Source organism: Dermacentor andersoni, chromosome 11 (genome assembly GCF_023375885.2).
Source record: "Dermacentor andersoni chromosome 11, qqDerAnde1_hic_scaffold, whole genome shotgun sequence".
NCBI lineage: Eukaryota > Metazoa > Arthropoda > Arachnida > Ixodida > Ixodidae > Dermacentor > Dermacentor andersoni.
The window spans coordinates 122,616,869-122,641,490 of record NC_092824.1 but is presented as its reverse complement, the minus strand read 5'-3'; the positions used below and the strand labels follow the sequence as shown (position 1 = coordinate 122,641,490).

The following is a 24,622-nucleotide window of genomic DNA, read 5'->3' as shown; positions in this document are numbered from 1 at the left end:
AAAAAACTCAAGCCACGAGACAATAAAAATTGCTTGTTAGGCTGCGGATTCGAACCACCGACTTCCAGGTTGTGAGACCACCACGCCAACCGATTTAGCCACTGTCGGTTCATCATGCACGCACGCCCTTTAAAGTGGTGATTTATATGAATTAAGAAGCAGACGCAACGCAAGGCGCGAGCCAATCACAGGCATCCCCTCCCTCCAGAGGAGGGAAAGGGTGTGATCCCATTGGCTCACCTTGCGCCCGCCATTTCCTGCCAGTCTAGGCCAAGCAGTCAGATGGGGAAGCCGCGTTTGGTTTGTTGTGCCAAAGAGCAAGCTGCATTGAAGGAACAGCAGCAGGAGTGGGCCGTGTGTAGTGCGTCTGGCTGAAGAACAGGCAGCGTTTCATGAACGCTGTCAGGAACTCATTCAAGACGGGGCTCGTCGTCAACGTACTGACCTCACTCTGAGGGAGCACTAAGCCGAGGTGTTACAACGACGAAGAGCTGTGGATCCCGAGCTTCGATTGCATTCCTCTTCACAGTAGTGTAAGGGCGGTCAATTTTTTGTATTTTCACTCCTGGCACAGGAGCATTGTTGCTTCCCACTGGGTGTTGTGCAGTGTTGGTTGTCGCGAGAGACAAATAATCCTGTTTCCATTAACTTAGGGCAATACTATACTTTTTTACCATGCTCGATTAGGCGAGACGGCCCTCTGGCTCGAAGCCCAAACCTACAGTGGTCAGTTCTTCTGCGGGATACTATACCCACAACACCTAAAGAGCAATTGGAGCCATAACTATACAGTTGAACCCACTTATAACGATACCGGTTTTAACAATATATATTGGTTAAAACAATGAGAAGCTGCTGCACCGTCAACTTTTGTATGTTTTCCATGGCGAAATAACCCGCTTACTACAATGCCCCCATGCCACATTATCGGTTATCATGATGAAGTCTAACTGCTGGTTGTCCATGCCGAAAGGTAGTGAAATGCAAAATCCTTGAAAAGAAAAGAAAACAAGAAATTCGAGCCACTGCATGGTGGCCCGATGCCCCAACAGCCGCCACACACTCATTTTACAGCCTTCTCTACACGCCTCTCTCCTGTCGTCATTCCACCCCTCCCAACATAAATGAGCTGCGCCCATAGCTCTACGCCGTGCCACCTTCCGAAAGACGAATGGACCATACCAACTGCGGTGCACCCAGATTGCTCACTGGCTCCTCATTCAGCACAGTTCTGCAAACAGTTTAATTGCTTGCATTTGTCTTTGTTGGTTGCGTCGAAATCGTTCCTGGCCACATGGTACCTTAGTCTCGTTTGACTCCCGCTGAAACAGAAGATAGCTGATCTGTCCGCTATCATTGGCAATGGATGACGTTGCCGGTGAAAAGAAAGCGCACGGCTATAGATTTGGAAACTAAGTGCTTCTAACTGATGAGGCAATCGTCGCGAATATGCTTGCATCAGACAACGATGGCGATGACGGCAGCGATGACACGGTAGGGCAGGCTGCCTCAACGTTGTCTTTACACAAGGTCTGGCATATGATTCAGGCCCCTCGGGGCTTCGTTTTTGCGAGGAACCTTCTGCTGCATTATGTGAAGCACCTGGATGCCCTGGAGGTGGATGTCGGCAAGCTTCACGTAAAGCATGCAAGGTTAACGGACATCGGGTTTTCTTGTTCAAGCCAGTGAGAAGAAGGTGGCGACATGCTTGAGGCGGTCTCGCCTCAGCGTTTCTTCCGGATTTCTCAAGACGACAGGCTGCTGCGGAGACCTTCTCGCATTTTTTTAAAAGGCCCTTGTTGGGCTCACTGGAGTGATGCCTTGGCAGAGCTCACATATTGCTTGCCGCCTGTGACCCCTCTTTACAGTTGTTACAGCAGTGCCATTCTTTAACGCCAACAGCCACGGCTTGTTACACGCGATCGGAGCGGCTAGAAAGCAGTTAAACAAGTGAACACAATCAGCAGCCAGATGGAGAAAGGTGGTGGGGAGGGGCTATGGCCTCCCAGCCATTATAGTTTTTTCACATCAGCTCTGCCATCCCCCTGTTTTGATTTTTTCATGCAATCCGGTTACAGCAATTATCAGTTATAATGACGGAATTTTCGTGACACTTGAATATTGTTATAAGTGGGTTCGACTGTATACTCTGGACTACAGCCTGTGGCTGCACATGTTTAGAAGTTGAAATTTCACATAGTGTGTGCTTGAATATTGTTATAAGTGGGTTCGACTGTATACTCTGGACTACAGCCTGTGGCTGTACATGTTTAGAAGTTGAAATTTCACATAGTGTGGACTACCCATAAGTGCAGACTATACATGATTCAAGATCATAGGCATGCTGGAAATAAACGCTATTGAAAGGCCTGCCAGCTGAAGCAGTCAATCTTCGCTGAAAGTTATATTACAAAAAGGTTATACTATTTACTTTATTAAAGTCTGATATCTGGCAATGATTCAACTGATTGCTGAATAGATTAGGCAACACTCTTCAGATCAAGTGTAATCAAGACAACCGCTCCCGTGAGTCAATACTTAAGTAGAGAAGGAAACGCTGCGTTTGCATAAACACAACACAGCCAGTAATCACAGAGAGATGTTTGACAGCTTGGAAAATCAAACAGTACTTCAAATGTAGTGCAAGCTAATGATGTGTAACCAACTGCCCTGTGTGTTTTTAAAAAAGGGTTTGGCAAATTTTTCAAGCAAGTTAGGTTTGCCTGTCCTAAAAGTAAATCGCTAATCAGCTAAAAGAGTGTATTGTCTTTTGTTTTTGATGTGCCTTTAACTTTTATTTTCTTCCTCAGAACTATTCCTGCTTGAAGAATTAAATGCTTAATGCCACTGCTGTGATGCGAGTTCAGGAAGCACCATATCATACTTACAACCAGTCTTCCACAGATACTGCAAGTGAGCACCTACCAGCATGCGATTCTCGTCAGTGGTCCAAGGCATAGATGGGGCCAGGTACGGGTCCATCTCCTTGTTGGCCCGCTTAGCACGTTCGTCCTCATTCATGGGAGCCCGCATGCCATTAATGTCCCTGAAGTATGGGTGGTGAAACACTAGCGAGTGGTACCAGTTCTTACGAACTCGTGGCTTTGGGGGTCGCTGCGCACGCTGAGAAAGCTGTGCTGGAAGCTCCCTCTGCAGCTGCCTGCATTTTACACACAAGCATGCATTCAGTAACAACCTTGGTGCTGATGACAAGCTAAAAACTTATTTGCTTAACACTGGTATATGTACATGCATACAGCTAAATAATATCAATAGAATCTTTAAAAGGTTCGTATAACACTTTTTAAGCAAATTCAACAAAACTGCTTAGACAATGCTACCATGAAATTCTGGGCCAAACATTATTCCTGCACTATCAGACACACCAGCAAAGACCCTCCAGTTTTGTTGAAAGAAAAACCTTCACCACTTTTCATGCATTTAACACGTGGCCATCGACCAATTTAGTTTAAACATCAGAACCAGATATTGCATCCATAGAATAAAAGAAAGCGATCCACACATGGCAGTGGCACTGACCGATACGACTGCACCAAATAATAACACCGTGGCACCGTGATCCAAGATCAGGCAACACATCATGAAGACATGCCACTGAAGTGCCCAACTGATAACACTTTTCCATACTTGCCAACCTTAAAATTTGAAAAAACACTGCAGTGTAAGGCAAAAAACATTTGTTGAAAAATACTAGAAATTACTGATTCTTCAATGTGTTTACTGTTTCTTAATGATATGCAGACTTTGTTCTGTAGGGATGCTGTGAAAAGGCATTCTGTTCTATATAGTCGCAGCAACGATGATCTGTGCCGCAGACAAGCAGAAATGTTTGTGAAGTTTATTAAGGCAATAATCATGTAATGGCTATAGAAGATTCGGTCTCCATTATATGTTCGTTCTATCAGTTCATGTTGCGAAACACAACGCAAGGAACATTTGAGTTTAGAAAACCCTTTATGGGGCGTGTACATAAGAAAAATAGATATATCAAGAAATCACGTGTTACAAACTCAATAGCAAAAAATCTAACACATGACAAACTATCCACAACGTGAGTTAATTGAGAATGTTGTCTAATGTCTTTACACAGGACATGTTATGAAGTTAAATTATTTACATCAAGTCCATCGACATAGCCGCATTGCTTAGTTGTCGCTGCTTCCGACGACACATCGTTGGGCCCACCGGTGCGTCGTGGACTCGACGTCACTGCGTCTGACGTTCAGTCCACAGTTGACTGGGTGTAGGAGTCAGGGCAGTAGGGCGACCAATGCGCCTGGATCACCCGGTCGACTCCTCTTAGCCTGCGGATTGTAGCCACAGGTAGTCCAGGAAACGGCTCCATCAGCCTGTAGCTGTGCGGTCTCTGGTGGAGCGCCTGCTCAGCTCGCGAGTCGTGGCCGTCGCAGCTGAACAGCAGCTTCCACTGGGTTGCCACTGTCTCCGCGCTCCGCCTGCCCTGTCCGGCCTCCAGCTCCTTCTGCCCCTCATCATTTCATAGCATAGCTGGGCTGCTCTCTTCGGCTACGTTTTTTCCCATTGGCCCGGTAGCTCCGCGTGCACTTTTGCACTTCTTTCATATATTGTATACTTTTTATTCGGACGCTTTTATTTTCTAACTTCTTTTATTTTCCACCGACTCCTCGTGCTTTCTTGTGCTCTTATTATCTTCTGCTTTTTCTTCTTCTTCTTCTTTCTTTCTTTATTGACTCATGACATATATACAGTCGAACCCACTTATAATGATACCAGTTTTAACAATATATCGGTTACAACAATGACAAGCTGCTGCACCGTCAAGTTTTGTATGTTTTCTATGGGGTAATAAGCCGCTTAATATAATGTCTCCATGTCACGTTATCGATTATAAGGATGAAGTCTGGCTGCTGGGTGTCCGTGCCAAAAAGTAATGGAATGCGAACTCCTTGAAAAGAAAAAAAGAAGTGAAATGTAAGCCACTGCACGATCACCTGCCACCTCAATTGCTGCCGTGTGCTTCTCTCTATGAGGGATGAACGCCAGCCTCGCGCGCATCTCTCTCGTCGCCCTTCCACCCCTCCGAACATGAATGGGCTGCGCCCATAGCTCTGCGCCGCGCCACTCTCCGAAACACGAATAGACAGCGCCAAATGCGCTGACAACGCTGCCGGCGCTGCTCCCAGATTGCTTGCTTGGCCATGCTCAACCCTAATAGTTGATTCTTTATTCTCTGCCCCATATTCTGCACAATTCTCTCGTGCTTGTCTTTATTCGTTGCGTCGAAATCGTTCCTGGCCACATCGTTTCTCAGCCTCGTTCGACTAGCCGCCGAAACGGAACATGGCTGATCCGCCCACTGATCATCGGCAATCCACGACGTTGCCAGTGAAATGAAAGCGCAGTGCTATAGATTTGGAAACGAAGGGCTTCTAACCGATGAGGCGACTGTCGTAAACGCGCTTACATCGGATAGCAACAGTAAGAGTCATGACTGTAGCGCTGACACGGTAGGGCAGGCTGCCTCAACATTGTCCCTGCGGGAGGTCCTGTAGATGATTCAGACCCTCATGGGCTTGTTTTCGCAAAGGAACTTCCGCTTTACTACGTGGAGCACCTGGATGCCTTGGAGAAGGATAGCGGCAAGCTTCGCATAAAGCAAGCAAAGCTGAGGGACATGCGGTTTTTCATGCAAGCCAGTGAAAAGCACGTGGCAAGATGCTTGTGGCAATCTCGTCCCAGTGTTTCTTCTGGATTTCTCAAGCTGAGATGCTGCTGCAACAACCTTTTTGCATTTTTTAAAAGGCGCCTTTTGGGGCCACCAAAGCAATGCCTGGGCAGAGCTCGTATGTCACTTGCCACCCGTGACCCTTCTTTGCAGTGATAGCAGTGCCATTCTTGAACGCCAACAGCCGCGGCTTGTTAACAACATGCAATTGGAGCGCGCATGAAACAGAGTTAGACAGTTAGACAAGTCAACATAATCAGAAGCCGGATGGAGGAAGGTAGTGGAGAGAACTGACCTCCCCGCCATTATAGTTTTCTCGTAACAGCTACACCATCCCCCATTTTGATTTTTTTTGTCATTCAACCTGGCTATAACAATTATCGGTCGTAACAATGGAATTTTCGTGACACTTGAATGTTGTTATAAGTGAGTTCTACTGTACACCCATAGTCAAACCCACTTATAACAATATTCAAGTGCCATGAAAATTCCATTGTTACAACAGATAATCTTTATTACCAGGTTGGCATGAAAAAATCAAAATAGGGGGATGACAGACCTGATATGAGAAATTATATAGGCAGGGAGGCCAGTGCCCCTCCCCACCACCTTCCTCCGCCCAGCTGCTGATTGTGTTCACTCATTTAACTGCTTCCTGGGCACTCCGATCGCGTGTAACAAGCCGTGGCTGTCGGCGTTAAAGAATGGCACTACTAAAACAACTGCAAAGAGGGGTCACAGGTGGCAAGCGATATACGAGCACCGCCAAGGCATCGCTTTGGTGGCCCTAAAAGGGCCTTTTCAAAATTGCGAGAAGGCTGCTGCGGCAGCCTGTCAGCATGAGAAATCCAGAAGAAACGCTGAGGCGAGATTGCCACAAGCATCTCGCCATGTAGTTCTGACTGGCTTGCATGAGCAAACCCCTATGTCCATCAGCTTTGCATGCTTTATGCAATGCTTGCCGAAATCCTTCTCCAAGGCATCTAGGTGCTCCACGTAGTGCAGCGGAGGGTTTCTCGTGAAAAGGAAACCCCGGAGGAACTGAATCATCTGCCGGGCCTCCTGTGAGGACAATGTTGAGGCAGCTTGCCCTACCATGTCATCGCTGCCATCGTCGCTGTTGCTATCCGACGCAAGCATGTTTGCGACGATCGCCTCATCGGTTAGAAGCCCTTAGTTTCCAAATCTATAGCTGTATTCTTTCTTTTCACAGGCGACATCGATCATTGCCGATGATCAGCGGGCGCATCAACCATATCCCACTTCGGTGGCGAGTCAAACCAACTGTTGGTCAAATGAGGCTGAGAAACCGTGTAGCCTGGAATGATTTCAACGCAACCAACAAAGACGAATGCAAACGAATAAGCTGTTAGCAGAACTGCGCTGAATGAAAAGCCAGCAAGCAACATGTAAGCAATCTGCGAGCAGAACAGTTGGCCCAGTCCATTCGTGTTTCGGAGGGTGGGGCAGCTTAGAGCTATGGGCACAGCCCATTCGTGTTCGGAGGGGTGGAAGGGTGACGGGAGAGCGGTGCGTGGAGATGGCTGGAAAATGAACGCGTGGCAGCTGTTGAAGCAGCAGCCCATCGTGCAGCAGCTCGAATTTCTTGTTTTCTATTTTTTTTTCCAGGATTTCGCATTTCACTACCTCTTGGCTCGGACACCTAGAAGCCAGACTTCATCGTTATAAACGATAATGTGGCATTGGGGGAATGTAGTAAGCAGGTTATTTCACCATGAAAAACATACAAAAGTTGACGGTGCAGCAGTTTCTCACGTTTATAACCGACATATTGTTAAAATATTATAACCGACATATTGTTATAATTGGGTTCAAATGTATAATCAATGGGTCAAAAATTCACCGACAATTACGATACTCCATAATGCGAAATTTGAGCACAATACTATACGTGTTTTCATTTCAGGATAAATTGAGGCAAATAATTTGAGAGAGACATGTGGCAGAGTCGGCAAGCATTGAAAATCTGATCTGTGGGTCAAGTGCGTCTACTTTTATGCGACTCATCAAAGGTTTAAGTGTAAGCGCTGGTGCCACGTGGCTTCCAGAAAGTACTACACAATTCATGTCGCACATGCAATCAGAATAGAAAACAATCGAAAACCATGACAATCGAAACAAGAGTGAACGAGACCAAACCAAGCTAACCAAACAAGCGTGAGCGAGAGCTGACATGAGCAGATGATAATACGAAATGGGCAAACCAGCTGAGACGACATACGAGTGTGCATTGAGCAGTCGCACAGGTCCACATTACACCAGTTTCCCGCAGGCATGTCACTGAAGGGGCCATTTTCATTCATGTCTGCCGTTCGCAGCTCGCATTTTTTATCTCCCGCTCCGCATTCACTCTTTCATCTTTCACTGTGCTCATTCGCTCGGTTACGTTGCCGACACTCGCCGTAGGAGCGGGCGCCTAAGAACTGCACTCTAAAAAATTGGGCCATAATGAAGTCACTCAGCAACTGTATTTGTCTTTTATTTTGCTGCTTTTGCCCTAAAGTAAGCATAAATGAAATTTCGTGAAATATTTGTGTCAGTACAACAATTAGTGTAGGCGGTTCCTGGCCGTTTTATTATAATTGAAATGCAGTACACTTTTTTCTGTTATAAGATTTTTATAACTTACAATAAGCAGATGGCCTTCACTTGTTGTAAATAGAAAAGTGGCGCTGCCTTTGTTTTCAATGAGTTGGCTTGGCTCGTCAATCGACAGGATGACGACAAGGACCAGACAGACATGATGTAGGTGTGTATTTGGGGAAAACGTGGTACAAATATTTCATAGTACAATATGGTATGCAATGTGGTACATATCATAGTAAATATAGTACAAAAACTTCACTGAGAAACTGCCGCAAAGTATTGTAGGATCTCGCTTGCAAACTGTCTCAGTTGATGATTTTAATATCAATGTGTCACTAGACAACTCCTGCTATGTACGTCTAAATGAACTAATTGAAGCATATGGCTGTATAAATGTAATTAACACACCAAAAAGAGTAACAGCTACATCTGAAACAATGTTAGACTTGTGTATCACAAGCTTCCATCCTGATGATCTGAATAAAGGCATCATTTTGTCATATTAGTGACCACTTCCAAATATATTACTTCCTACCAGGCAATCGTGTCACCAAAAATAATGATGAAGTATTATTTAGGAGTTACTCGGAGCATAATAAAGTACTTTTCAAGAACCTTATCACTGGTGTTAGTTGGAGCACTATTATCAAAGAAACCGATCCCAATAAGTCCTACAACATATTTTCATAATTTCATAATTTATTTCTTAGTAAAAATACAGATAATTGCATGTGCGTAGCATACATAAGGAGGTCCCATAGTCAGACTGTATCGGGACCTCCTGCTAAAGACACTTATGATGTTATACAATGTTTAAAGCAACAGTAGTACAGATGAGAGCTAAGAGTAATATCAAAACATGTTTATAGCATATGAGTAATAAGAACACTTGTTAACAGCAAGACAGTATAAAAAAACGGAATAAAATTAAAAAATTAAAAAAAAACTAAAAGAAAAAAAAAACAAGGAGAGTTTCAGTAAGTATTTATTATGAATGATTTTAGTTCACTTTTAAATTGGTATAAATTTTTTGCATTTTTGATGATAGGTGGTAGAGTATTCCAAAGCGATATTGCGGAAAATTCCGCAGTCTGTTTACCATAGTTAGTTCGCACTTTAGGTAGAAGAAAATTATTATTGAGTGCAAATCTAGTGTGACTATGAACTATTAGGTCACAAGGTGAGAAGCAGATTGATGGTAGTTCCTTAGCCCTTTCGCTGTCGGACCATTCTGGCCGTGACGCACCCCCAGTGTCGGCTTGGTTTCAGGGAACGAGCATAACAGGGAATGAACATAGCAATTTATTTTTGACTATGATTGGTATACAAATAACATAGTCAATGCAATATGCACATTTCAATGTTCTGCAGCTATTAGTAAACATCATCATCATCATTAGCCTGACTATAACATCCGTTCAACATCCGAATCTGACGATGCGGAACTCATCTCTTCGTCGCGTTAGACGCTGTCCGAGTCCAAATCCGAGCTCGGCTCGTATTCTGAATCGTAAGAGCCACCGCTCCAATGAACAGGCGAAGGTCTCGCGCCGCTCAGCTATCCGAAAGTAACCGCGCGCAGGGAGGATGCGCTTTCAGTCGCCCGCGCAACGGAGATAAATTGGACGTTGTGTGATCAAGAAGAGGGAGATGGAAAAAGGCTAAAACAAAGTTCGAAGGGCTTTACATTTACTGCTGCAAGTCGGAAGCGAGGGTGTGGCGAGAGAGCTAAAGCAGCAATCGAGTCACCCTTTTCGGAGAGGCAACAGCGACGCGTGCGCCTGAACTTGACGCGCCGTAGCAGACGCACCAACACAAGAAAAATAAAAACCTTCAAACCGGCGGAGATGGCAGAACAACCCTTGTACCCATAACCACACGCGCGCGACGCATGATCCAGCAAACGCGGAGCCACCGCGCCACTCAGCAAAAAGAGAGGGGGGCGTGGCAGTCGCACCGTACTCTTCAATACATGTACTAACACAGGTCGGAGCGAAAATATGAACTTGTAGGAAAAGTCAACAGACGGCGTGGCCAAGTCCGGGAGCGCCAGCTTTGCGCTCAGGCGCGAAATTTTGAACGCGCCATAGAGAACGTACCGGTACGTCAGTGACACTGTGGGGGGGAAGCGCGATGACGTACCGGTACGTCCGTGACAGCGAAAGGGCTGGTCATATATTTGTAGAATAAAATTCCTAGATTATATTTGGTGAGTTCTGAAATGGTTAGGATGTTGTTTTCATGTAGTAGGGATTTTCCATTAGCAAAGCGTGAACTCCTTGTAATTATTCTTATGGATTGGCTCTGGATTACCTGGAGGGATGCCAAATGGGTGTTATAAGTGTTACCCCAGCATAGTATGCCGTAGTTAATATGAGTGAATGAATGAGTGGTATAGCGAGATTAATGTATTATGTGTAAAGAAGGGACGAGTTTTAATTAGAACGCGAATACCGTATGCTATTTTCTTTTTGATGTGAGAAATGTGATCTTTATATTTCAAGCTGCAGTCAAGAGAAATCCCAAGAAAAGATGAGCATGGACTGGGAGAGATGGAGTGTGAGCCGAAAGTTAAAGGGGAGAATGCCGAATGTTGTTGATGTGAGGAAAATACAACAAATTTAGTCTTGGTGGAATAATAGATAACAGGTTGGCATTACACCAACTTAAAACATTTTGTAGATCAGTATTTAGCTTGTTATTAAGAAGTGACATGTGTTTATCAGAGGAAAATATGGTAGTATCATCAGCGTACAGAATGCACTTAGTAGAGGACAAACAGTAGGTAGGTCATTGATATAAATCAAAAACAGTAGTGGTCCTAAGATGGATCCTTGAGGGACGCCAATGTTAGTGGTTTGTTCTCTGGAGTAGACATTAGACACAGACACTATTTAAACCCTGTTTGATAAGTAACTTTTGAATAATGAGAGCACAGGACCACCAACACCGATAGCCTCAAGCTTAGCAAAAAGGATAATATGGTTTAAGCAGTCGAATGCTTTTGTTAGATCAATGAAAACTGAACCTGCAAATAGACCATCGTCAACTATTTTTTTTAATTGGTCAGTTAGATGTATGAGTGCCAAATCTGTGGAGTATCCATTACGAAAGCCAAATTGGCATGAAGAGAGAATATTAAATTTAGTGAGATATTTGGTTAGACGCGATGCGATTAATTTCTCTAGAACTTTGCCGAAAAAGAGTAAAATACAAATAGGGCGGTAGTTATGTATTAATGTACTGTCACCTTTTTTTAGAACTGGAATGACTTTACCGCGCTTAAGCTCGTTAGGAAACACACCAGTCTTGAATATCGAATTAGTAATATGAGACATGATATCAGAAATTAGGTGGGCAATCATTTTAATGGTAGTAGGTAGAACTTCATCTATTCCAGCACTGGTGGGTTTTAGGTGACATATAACGTTATATATTTCTTCTGGCGTTGTGGGGAAAAGAAAAAATGTGTGAGGGAGACGATTAAGTTGAGTTACTTGTGAAGGAGAGGGTGTGTCATTATCAAAAAAATAGGAGCTGAAGGCGTTGGCTATTTGGTTAGGGGAGTTATACTCTGAGTTATTGTATATAATTTTTTGATAGCTGTTCTGGTTTAGAATTCCTGTTTAGAAAGGAGTTGACGATGTTCCATTTCAATTTGCTGTTATTGCCGGCTTGTAAGATTTCTTGTTCAAGATATAATCGTTTTGCCACTTTTAACTGGTTGTTTATAGAGTTACGTAACCTTTTATATCGGGCAATTTTTTTGGTATTAAAAGGCTGGTTTTTAGTTTTTTTGTACAGGTTATCGCGTTTACGCAAAGCTGCTAATAACTTTTTAGACATCCATGGATTGTGAGAGAATGCAATGGTTTTTTTACATTTCCTTTTACAAGTGAATTTATGAATAAGTGATATAATTATAGTAAGAAATTTAGAAAATGCTTTCTGAGGATCATTAAAAGTTTTTGTTTCAGACCAGTCTATATTAGCAATGGCAGTTATGAAGCTCTCTTTGTCCAGAACATATTTGAAGTGTGGAAGTGGGCAAGGACTCGAGTTATGTTTAAAACGTAGAAGCACTGGGTAATGATCTGTTATGTCCATATCAAGAACTTTTGCCTCTGGTGAAGTTATTAAGTTAGATAGGACATGATCAATTAGCGTCCCTGTGCCACTAGAAACCTGTCGTGTAGGAACATCAATTAAGCATTCATATCCATAGCTTTGTAGTAGACTGGTGTAAGAAATAACTGTTGGTGATGTGTCATTGAGTAGGTTAATGTTGATATCACCCATTATAATGACATTTTTATTTTCTAGTGAAAGGGTATGTAAAGTATGATCAAGATTATAAAAAAAGTCGTCGACTGATGATGAAGGCGAACGATAAATGCATCCAAATATGAAATCTCTGTTATCATTAGAGGGAGAACAATTAACTATTTCAATCCAGACAGATTCACAATTAGTGATGGGTAAATGTAGATCATGTCGTCTGCGATAAGTAAGATCAGGAGAGATATATATTGCCGCACCACCATGACTGCTAGTTAATCTGTTACAATATTCTGAATTGTATTTAAGGAAGCAATAAAGATTTTTGTCATCGTCTGACAACCAAGTTTCAGTCAAGGCAATTAATGAGAATGAGCTAGAAGATGAAAAAAGGAAATGATTAATCTCCTCAAAGTGTTTGCGAAGACTTCTAGCATTAAAATGAATGACGGAATGAAATCCACTTATGAAAGAGTTAACTTGACTAGGTTCCAGGAAAGAGGCCATGATAAGCTGTGAGACAATGAACACAGGTTGCTATAGTATTAGTCTATTCTAGTCAAGTCGGAATGATCACGGATTCGCAGAACTCTGCTGTTAGTAGTCTTTCTAGCCTTGATTTGACAGTTGTCAGTCCAAAGAAACATCCACTTCTTTTCTTTCTTCAATGTTAGGGCTTTGGAAAACAGGGTCTTGTTACATGGGGTCAGATGATCGTTTACGAAGATAGGTGCGTTAGAAATGCTAGAGAAGCCCAGATCACTGACACAAAGCTTGGCCTTACGTGCTCCACTGATGAAGTCAGATTTTTTAGTTCGAGAGCAGAAACGAGCAATGATGTTTTTTTGTCAGTGGACCGTGTGGGCACGCGATGAACAATGTCTAGATCATGAGGCGATATGGAACATCCAGCCTTCTCCCCTAGCATTTCCATGATTGCGACGCAGTCCTCTCCTTGGGAACAGGGAACGCCCTTGATCTCAACATTGCTGAGGCGTGAATATTGCTCAAGTTCTTCTACCTTGCGAGTGAGTGAAGAGTTTTGAGATTTTAGTTCTTTATTCTCATTTACCAATGAGGTATTTTGGCCACGTAAGTCCTCGACAAGTTGATTCAAGTGTTGTGCACTTGATTGAAGGGACTCAACTTCCTTCTTTAACTTCGCAACATCAATGCCGGAATCTTTCATTTTTAGCAAGAATCTGCCGAACACCTTATCAGAGGTGTCTTTAGCTAAACTGTTAATTTTAGCCTCTAGATCCTCGATATTTTTTTTTGAGTTCAGCATTAGTTGGCATGGTATAAAAATAAAATACAAACTCGAACACAAGCAGGAGGAGAACGTAGTCTAAAGTAGTCTTAGACTACTTTGCAACCATCTATGAAAAGTGTTCCACTTTTAAGCCCCGCAAAAAACAGAAAAGGCCGCAAGCCGTGAATAACAGCTGAACAATACAATAGAATTAAATTAAGATGAATATGATCTACATAACTACAAGAAATTCCATAATGAAGTGAAAGAAACCTGAAAATAGCAAATTCAATACTATATCAGCAAATTTTTTGCTCATTCAGCAGATGAATGCCTATTGTGGGACACAATTATTGAACTAATCAACAAAAAAGGCAGTGACAAGAATCAAGTTTCGAAAACCAGGTATGAGGGATGTAGAAATCGCCGGCACTTTCAATAAACACTTTCTAACTGTAGGTGGGTTTACAAGTGACAACGTGAAAACACATAGCGAGAAATATATAGTCACATACTGTCCATGCAGTGTTTTCCTGTTTCCTATTGACCAGCATGAAGTGTAAAATATAATTTTGTCATTAAAGGATGACTGTGCATGCGGCCCTGATAACATCAAGCTGACACAGTTATAAGCTATTAGTCATTATCACTGTACCTCTGATGCCCATTTATAATTTGATATTAATTTTAGGCACCTTTCCCAATCAACTAAAACTTGCTAGAGTGTCTGCAATTCATAAAAGTGAGTCGTTTGACGAACTCAGCAACTACTGACCAATGAATGAATGAATGTTTGATTTTTAATGGCGCAAGGGCCAAGTATGGCCAGAGAGCGCCATGTCCATGGTAATGAGTTCGCAGTATACTTAATGAGTTCTGTGAGTTAGAGTGATGTGGCTGTAAAGTGCCTTAAAAAATAGTCGCTCTAAAGTACGTAAAATCTGTATCATAAGATTAAGGCGATGGCGTATGACGTGCACTATGAACATTAAGATGCATTTAAAAAGGATGATACGATGTGCAAAATATATCAGGTTATAAGATTGGCTAGAGCCTCCTTAGAGCCCTTGAAACACAAGGGTCTGGAGGCATGTGCTATGCAACACAATTATTGCAGCAGCATCCTCTGGAACAAGGATGCTCTACGAGTTTAATGGGCTTATAACATGTAGGACAACACCATTTAAGAAATTGAGAACTGCCTTGATGTTAAAGAGCGGTTCTCTGCCAAGAAACATAGCCGGGTGAAGAGGAATGTAATAACAGTATGCAAGAGGAAAATGTTTCTTTCTCTCCACTTCGGCTTTCCAGCACTGGAGGACGTGGGGGACAGTAAGCCTCTCCCCGCATCTACCACAGGTTGGAGGGTCACTTCCGGCGAGTAGAAAATTATGGGTGCCAAATGTGTGTCCTATTCTGAGACGACAGAATTGGACATCTGTTCGGCGTGATTTTGTTACAGAGGGCCAGAATCCTAACTGTGGCGTTATCACGTGCAGTTTATTATTTGTTTGCGCGTCTCACAGGCGTTGCCAGTGGGTCCGTAGATTTCTTCGTAAGAGAGGCTTCAGATCAGTAGCAGGGACTACAGCAATAAGAGTAGCTTGCGATGTAATTGATCTGGCCATTTGGTCTGCTAGAACATTTCCCTCAATGCCTCTATGGCCAGGTACCCAGCATATAATGATATGCTGGTTAGGTATGTATGCTCTACACAGAACAGAGTAGAGCTCAACAAGTACAGGGTTCTTGTGTTTAGAGAGTGAATTCAGGGCTTTTCCGCACTTAGAGAGTCCGTATATATGACTGTTTTTCGAAGTTTTGATTTCATTATATGCTTCACTGTCGACAATAGTGCATGGGCTTCTGCCGTAAATATACTAGTTTCCAGGTGCAGTGCACCGGATTCTGAAAAAGATGGGTTGGTGGTTGCGTAAGAAACCCCTGCATCCGACTTGGAAGCGTCCGTGTAAAACTCAGTGCAAGAGTACTTATACTGGAGTTCTAAAAAATGCATTTTAATATGTGCCTCTGGTGCATGTTTCCCGACATCTACAAACGACATATCACAGTCTATGATCTGCCACTGCCATGGCGGTAACAGTTTCGCTTGAGTCATAGGACAATGTTCAAGGAGGGGAACACCCATTTCCTCAATTAGGTTCCTCACACGCAAAGCAAACAGCTTTCTCATTGCAGGCCGGTTATGGAAGAGCGTAGCAGCGGCGATATCATTTGTGGTTGAATAACAAGGATGTTCAATGTTCGCTTGTACTCTTTTTCTGTATGTGAAACTGCTATATGACCGTTGCAGATGAAGTGACCACTGATTTGACTCAATGTAGAGGCTCTGGATTGGACTTGTCCTGAAAGCACCGGTCGTGAGACAAATACCTAGATGGTGGACGGGGTCTAGGATTTTTAATGTACTTGGTGTTGCAGAATTATAAATTATTGCTCCATAATCAAGGTGGGAGCGGACAAGACTGTTATATAAGTTCAAAAGACACTTTCGATCACTACCCCATGTAGTGTGTGACAATAGCTTCAGAAGGTTCATTGTTCTCAAACATTTTATTTTCAGATATTGAATATGGGGAATAAACGTGAGCTTTGAATCTAAAGTGATTCCCAGGAATTTATGTTGGCTGCTCACAGAGAGGTGGTCTCCCTTGATCGTAATACTAGGCAGTGGTGCTACCCCTCTCTTGTTTGAGAAGAGCATGTAGGTACTTTTTTGGGTGTTTATTTTGAAGCCGTTCTCATCCGCCCATTTAGACAATTTGTTTATCCCAAGCTGCACTTGTCGTTCGCAGACAGCAATATTGCAAGATTTGAAACTTACTTGTACATCATCAACATAAACAGAATAAAACATTGCCCGTGGAACAACTGTATGTAGGCTGTTCATTTTTACAATAAGCAGTGTGCAACTAAGTACGCCCCCTTGCGGAACATCAGTTTCTTGGGTGAATGATTTAGATAAGACATTACCAACATTTACGCGAAAAGTGCGGTTAGACATAGCTTTCAATTGTGTTTAACATGTTCCCACGGACGCCCATCGCGGAAAGATCGCGGAGGATCCCGTATCGCCACATCGTGTCGTGCGCTTTCTCTAGGTCTAGAAACACTGAAAGTAAAAACTGCTTATGAATGAACGCGTCTCTAATGTTTGCCTCAATGTGGACAAGGTGGTCTATTGTCGACCTTCCCTCTCGGAAACTGCATTGAAGGGGGTCTAGTTTATTGTTGCTTTCTAGGAAGCTGATTAAGCGCCGGTTTACCATTTTTTCAAAAGCTTTGCACAGACAGCTTGTTAGCGCTATTGGCCTGTAGCTGCTGGTTAAGGCCGGATCTTTCCCTTGTGTAAGTATGGGAATAACTATAGCTTCTTTCCAGGACGATGGAATATACCCTGCCGCCCACATGGTATTGAAAAGAGATAGAAGTGTTTTCAGTGCTTCAGGGTGTAGGTGCCTAATCATTTCGTACATGATACGATCGCCACCTGGCGCCGAGTGGTTGCAAGAAGCCAGAGACGCCTTAAGTTCCGCCAAAGTAAATGGACAATTGTAAGCGTCACTCAATGAGGCTTTGCGGTTTAGGGGATGCCGCTCCTCGCGTTCTTTGGGTCTTTGAAATGTTTCTGTATAGTGCGATGCACTCGAGATATATTGAAAGTGGTCGCCTAGAGAATTCGCCTGATTTTCCAGGCTATCACCTTGGCTACTTACTAACGGTAGGGTACGTGACTCCCGGCCTATTAACTTATTTACCCTATTCCATACTCTTGTTTCATCAGTGTATGAATTTATACTATAGATGTACCTATCCCAGCTTTCTCTCTTTGCTCGTCGACGTGTTCTCCGACCTTGTGACTTGACTTGTTTGAAATTAACAACGTTTTCGGCGGTTGGACAATTTCGAAGCAATCTCCAGGCCTTATTTTGATTTTGTCGTGCTTTCCGACATTCGTCGTTCCATTATGGGATGCGTCGTTTACTTGCCAAACCGTTAGTTTGCTTGATACATTTAGTTGCAGCGTCAATAATAAAACCCGTTAGATATGCCACAGCGTCGTCTACATTAAAACCAGCAATGTTATCATCGCCTAAATACGTCAACTCTTGGAACAGTTTCCAGTTGGCTGAGTTCATGTTCCATTGCGGAAAATGTGGCGAGCATCCATCCTGTTTGGTTAGGTTTAGAATAATTTGAAAGTTGTCGCTCCCACAGCAGTTCTTCAGAACACTCCACTCAATATACGGAATTAGTGTACTCTATACTATACTTAAGTCTATTGATGAGTACGTGTTATGTGCCATACTGTAGTACGTCGGCTCTTTCTTGTTAATTATACATGCTCCTGAGGAGGAGAGAAAGTTTTCAATTAGGCGACCTCTTTCATCGCAACGAGAGTCTCCCCACAGAGTGTTATGTGCGTTTAAGTCGCCGACAACTATGTAAGGTGCCGGGAGTTCACCTACATAGTTTTGAAATTCTGTTTTTTGAAGTTGGTAATTCGGAGGAATGTATATGGAACTAAACGTGACTAGTTTGTTAAGCGACACTCCACAGACAGCAACTGCCTCTAGGGGCGTACGAAGTCTTAATTCCGGGCAAGCAACACTTTCGGCAACTATAATAGCCACACCCCCGGACGACACGACATTGTCATCACGTTCTTTAAGAAAAATAGCGTACTGTCGTAGAAAATTAGTTTGCGCATGTTTGAGGTGCGTTTCTTGAACACACAGCACATTTGGTCTATATTCATGTAGGAGCTCTTTAATGTCATTGAGGTTATGTAGAAGTCCTCGCACATTCCATTGTAGTATTTGTGTCTCCATTATAAAAATGTGTTGTGTGCTGTGTTTTTAAAAGACAAGGATTAGCTCATGGGCCCTTTGCAGGCCCCGTGACGGGAGTTTTGTCTCTTTTGGAGCGATCGAGAGTGCCTCGCTGCTCCTTAGGCACTGGTGGCGCCGTCTTGCTGGTGGTTGTGTCCATCGCCTTTTGCGAGGCACTGGACACGCGCTCTTCCGAGCGTTTGTTTGGCGTGAAGGCCTCGGCACGTTGGACGAGGCCTTTGAGGTCACCTGCCCGGAGGTAGATGGCCCCTTCCGTTGGGTTGGCGTAGCAGCACTAGCTGCAGCCGCCGGGGGGGCGGATGGCGTCACTGCCGCCTCACTGGGTGTGGGTCGGACAGCCGCCGAAGAGCGTTGTGGCACTGCCCCCTGACGTGCCACTTCGGCAAATGTGTTTTTGGGCAGGTAGGACACCCAACTGCATGCCTCCTTGAAAGTTATGTTTTCCTTTACTTTGATCGTTACAATTTCTTTCTCTTTTATCCAGGATGGGCATGGCCGCAAGTATGCGGTGTGCTCCCCTTCACAGTTTACACAATGGAGAGTGTTCTCGCAAGCTTCAGAAGTATGTTCGTGGGCACTGCACTTCGCACAGGTTTGACGGCCTCGGCAGCTCTGCGAACTGTGGCCGAAACGTTGGCATTTGAAACATCTGAGGGGATTTGGCACATATGGCCTAACACGGAGCTTGATGTACCCGGCTTCTACAGACTCGGGCAGAATACTTGAGCCGAAAGTCAGTATAAGGTGTTTGGTCTTGATTTCTTTGCTGTCACGCCTGAGCTTTATTTCTATAGCATTGATAACATTCTGGTCACTGAAGCCCTCCAAGAGTTCATCCTCAGTGACCTCCAGCAAGTCATCCGAGACAACACCGCGGCTTGTGTTCATCGTACGGTGCGGGGTTACAATTACTTGGGTTTCCCCAAATCACACTAGTTTTGTCAATTTCTCATAATGTTTCTGATCGCGGAGCTCCAAGAGGAGATCACCGCTTGCCATCCTCGATGCCTTATAACCTGGGCCAATGACTTCGGTCAGTGTCTTAGAAACAAGGAATGGTGAGATTGTTCGCACTGGTTTAGCTGGTTTTTCAGAGTGGATCACGTGAAAACGAAGGAAAGATTTTTTTAGCTGACCAAAAAACTGAAATACTTATCGATGCACCCTCTTTTCTGAGGGCGATCAGGAAGCGGAGGGAAGGAGGTTGCCATAAAGGAATCGAATTTTCGGCAATAGCGCCAGCCACCCACCGTGGAGCCCTACAAGGGGACGTTAGGGACTGTAAAAACAGGTCCTGCAAACGCCAGCTGTACGTTATCACCATAACCAAATATGAGATAACCTAGGCTGGTTATTCACACAATGTTAACTCTTGCTGCCTGGAAAAATTGGAAGTAAGCGGAAGCTAGGAGAAGACAGGAAAGATGAAAAGTAAGCGAAAGACGAAGATTGGAGGGAGAGAGAGAGAAGCAGGAAAAGGCAACTACCGATTTCCCCCGGGTGGGTCAGTCCGGGGGTGCCGTCTACGTGAAGCAGATGCCAAAGAGGTGTGTTGCCTCCGCCAGGGGGCCTTAAAGGTCCGAACACGCAGCATTGGCTCAATCCCCAGGATCCCCCTTTCCCCGGACACGGCTAAGCCACACACGGTTAGACGCGGGAGGGTCCAACCCTCGTGTGCTCGGGTATGTGGTGTCGCTATGCACCAAACGCCTGCTGACGCAGACGCCCCTGCGGGCAACTACTGACCAATATCTGCCCTTTCTGTATTTGCAAAAATAGCCAAACACTTTATAAATGAGAGGACTACAGGTTTTTTTAACGACAAACAGCATAATTGCAAAAGAGCAGCATGGATTATGCAAAAACAAATCTACAGAGACCGCTTTACTTATCATTAAAGAAAACGTTCTAGACAACATTGAAAATGAAATATATACACTAGGGATATTTCTAGATTTCAGGAAGGCATTTGACAGCATACAACACGTCCGGCTTTTACAGAGACTTCCGTACTACGGTATTCGCAGTACCCTGTTGCAACTGATACAAAGTTATCTAGCTTTCAGAAAGCAATACACCACAGTAAACAGTATACAATTTCAAGATGAATTCATTAAGTATGGTGTGCCCCAGGGATCCCTCCTTGTACCTGTTTTATTCCTGCTGTTCATTAATGATATTGTAAATACTGAGGGACATAAGAAAATAATATTGTATGCTGATGACACAAACATATTTCTCTCAGGTTCAAAAATCTGTGAACTGTATAAAGAAGCTAACATGTGGATGAGTAAGTTAAATATGTGGGTAAACGCAAACAAACTTCAGGTAAACATCACTCAAATGAAGTACCTGCTTTTCAAACCTACAGGGTTAACAAACATTCCATACAGACAAATTTACTTTCAGGACAGTGAGATTCAGCAATCGACAACAATAAAATTCTTGGGAGTCCATTTTCACAAACATCTTTCTTGGTTACCCCACACTGACACGATAAAAAAAAATATTTCCAGAATAATAGGCATTTTAAATAGACTAAGGTATTACATTCCATCAAATGTTAACCTTCAAATTTACTATGTTTTAGTGCATTTACTTCTAACATACTGTTCCTTAGTGCGGCTAACAATGACGGACACAAACCTTAATTCCCTCCTAATTCTTCAAAAGCGTGCAATATGTGCAATTTCTAACAGTTCTCTCTACGAAAGCACACAACCATATTTTAAAAGCTACAAAATATTGCCTATCAAGCAGTTATACAGACACAAACTATGTTTGGAGATACTATGCCAGTATCGGGCAGATAACATCACTTATATTGGATACATATTAAGTAAAACAAACCCAATACGAACTATGCAGGAGATTAATATACGAATGTCGATCACGCAGCAACTACAAAGACCAACAATTAACTTCACAAATGCCAGACATGCTAAATCAATACCCAACCATACTAAATTTACTGGAGTCTGGAGCTTCACCTAAAGCAATGAAAAAAGTAACAAGAGAACTGCTAGCTAAAGAGTACAAAGCTCTCACAATGCCTAAAATTCTTGACATACATTTTTTTTCTTTGACATGATGTACCTTTATCACCGTGTAATAGTCCCAAACGTGCTTTTCACAATTTTGCTTAGTACTGACTCTACCGTCATGTGGACACCAATTACATATATGTACAATCAACTCTCTTTTCTGTTTTGACCTGTGCAGCACAAGTATGTGCTTCTTGTATTTTTTTTTCCCGCCAAACATACAGTATCCTGTAGCTGCTCTGCTGCCAGGGTGGCACGGCCAAGTCAGGCATTTCCTCAGCCTTTAGCCATGTTTCCCAAGGCAATTTTGTACCGAATTTGCTTTGAATAAAATAATGAAAGAAAGAAAAGAAGAAAAAGAAAAAAAAGGGTCTGCAAAACAATGCAAACTTATTGTGCCAGCTTATTTTCAAAAGTAGTTGAAAAGGTAAAAATGTACGTGGTTAACCACAGTTACACTCACTCCTGGGAAAACAGAATGATGGGTGGCTTTCACAATTTGCGAGGCAGGCTATCGACGTGACTCTCACTTCTCAGTGCTGCTAGAGGAGGAACTCTTACTTTTTTTGGAGGCTGACGAAATCAAAAAATTCTGTTTACATAATATCCAAGCGCTTTTGGAAGTAACCACTGCAGGTATAAACACTACCAACGGTGAGCTTTGCATTGCTCTGACTCAGCCTGTACATATCTTGTAAATATAGTCTTTCTATACTCGCAACATCCCCGTAACAATACCATGTGACTGCCCGAACCAAACAGAAATGACTACCACGCACTATGGATAACACACGCAACAACAAATCTCGCCCTCTCCTCCAGTCCCGCAAACTCGCCGCTCAACAAACAAATTACAGATTTCACCTAAAAACTTACACTAGCTGCATTAAACAGAGGAAAATCCCAAAAGGTCTCAGAATTAAGGTTACGATGTGCCCTAAGCTCCTCACCCTCCAGGTTATTATTGAAGTGGAATGCTATCCTAGAAAACGCCTTGCCCTCTTTAATTGATATTCTCAAAGAACACTGCAAGGAACTTACGATAATTACTAATCAACTCAACAGCATAAATTTATCTGAACCGGAATAAGAACTTGAATCAATTCATCCAAACTAGGGAAAAAAAATTACTAGACAAATACTAGCAAAAAGGCATTATAGCTGCAGATCCACCCAAGAAAACTAATGTAACCCCTACAGCACATAGCTCCACTGATAGTCCTACAGGCAAGCATCCAGGGGCGCGATCGGAGATATTTTGTTCGATACGCGTTCTGTTCAGTTGCTGCAACGTCACAAAGTTGCAGTATGCAAAATTTGTGACAGCGGGGTGGAGAGAGCAGCCAATCAGGAAGCGGTGACCTCCCCGGAAGTTTACTTCCGTCGTTTGTCGTCTGCTTGCAGACAGTATACTACAAAACGAAATGTTTCTCATCTTCCAAATGAATGAAATTGTTACCTAAAAAAACGTATTTTATCTTCTCAAGCCCAAACACGTTTTCAAATAGTAGTACGTGTGACTACTGCAATTTATAACTATTAGGTTCTTTGCGTCGTCCCTAGGTGGTGTCGCGCACAGCGAGAAGAAAAAAGAAAACGACGGGAGGAGTGGCGCACTTTTCAAGGGGCAGCGACAACATTCCAGTGGCTCGCTGGCACCAATGATGTTGCCGATTTATCTGTACAACCAACGAATTATTTGTTTCGAGAAACAAAAACGACGCCGGAATTCACTTTCTGCCATTTCTTCAAACGCGTTTCGCACCGCCACCCGCTCTCCTCCTTCCTCTAGAAACGCCAGCGCAACAACCTAAGTTCCCAACGGAAGTGCCATTTTCTCGAATTAAACTATGGATTGGATTCAAACGTGCTATTCCGCAGCCAAAAAGGCCGCCTGTTGGATCCAATCCAATCCACCAGACGCGCCATGCGAAGCCGTATGATCGCTCCAAACTTCTCAACTCCCGTCGCGTTCGGACGAAATGCTCGGTGGGCGGATGATTGACAGGAGCGTGTCGTCATTTTGACGTCACCAAAAACGGGGCGGCGCCCCGCGGCTGGCGACGTCGGCGCGGAGTAGGCCAATCGCGCGCGCCGGTAACCGAACAAACGCGCCTAACAACCATCTCCGTTCGCACCCCAGAGCACTGCAGCAACGTAGTAGACATATCCCAGAGTCTAAGCCCTGAGGAAGTTGATCTCCTGAAACGTGGTCTAACGTTTTGTCCCACGAACAATGCAGTAAATGAATACGAACGCCACAAAGATATAACAGTTTTCAAGACACATGTGCATCAAGGAGTTCTTTTTCTATAGGCCAGACTTAGGAAAACAAGATAGAGACTCTCTTAGACCACCTAAAACGTCGACACCGGAAACTAAACAGTGCCCAGACCTGGATTTATACATAAAGCTTATTTCAAAGGAAATTCTAGAGCCAGCGCGGCATTGCCAGAAACTAAAAAATTTGTCCCCTGCTCAGCACCAAATCCTTAAAGAACTCACAGAAAGGAATGATATTGTAATAAACCAGCAGACAAAGGCGGCAGTATCGTAATCTCACCTATAGAAAAGTAGAAGCGTGATGCCTCCAAACAACTGAGCAACCACACCCATTACAGAAAACTCGACTCTAACCCAACTTAAGACTACAGCAATACTGTGAAAAACACAACAGCGGAGCTCCTCTCCAGGGAACTAATCACGCAATCTGAATATCGCTTCATGATGCCCAAGAACAAAAAAGCAGGCTGCTTTTATCTTCTTCCTAAAATACATAAACTTCCCGTCGAAATATTTAAAGCAGAAATCCCAGGTTGGCCTATTGTGTCTAACAACAATA

General features: G+C 43.5%; 1 protein-coding gene across 2 annotated transcripts in view; it reads right to left on the bottom strand.

Annotated features, from left to right (window-relative positions):
* LOC126539320 (snRNA-activating protein complex subunit 4-like) overlaps positions 1–24,622 on the bottom strand; it is a 229,024-nt gene that overhangs the window by 168,600 nt on the left and 35,802 nt on the right. For both annotated transcript variants that reach the window (XM_050186115.3, XM_055075534.2), the window contains exon 3: positions 2,926–3,160. In XM_050186115.3, the coding sequence (XP_050042072.1) occupies positions 2,926–3,160 (235 nt within the window). The remainder of the gene's footprint in view (positions 1–2,925; positions 3,161–24,622) is intronic.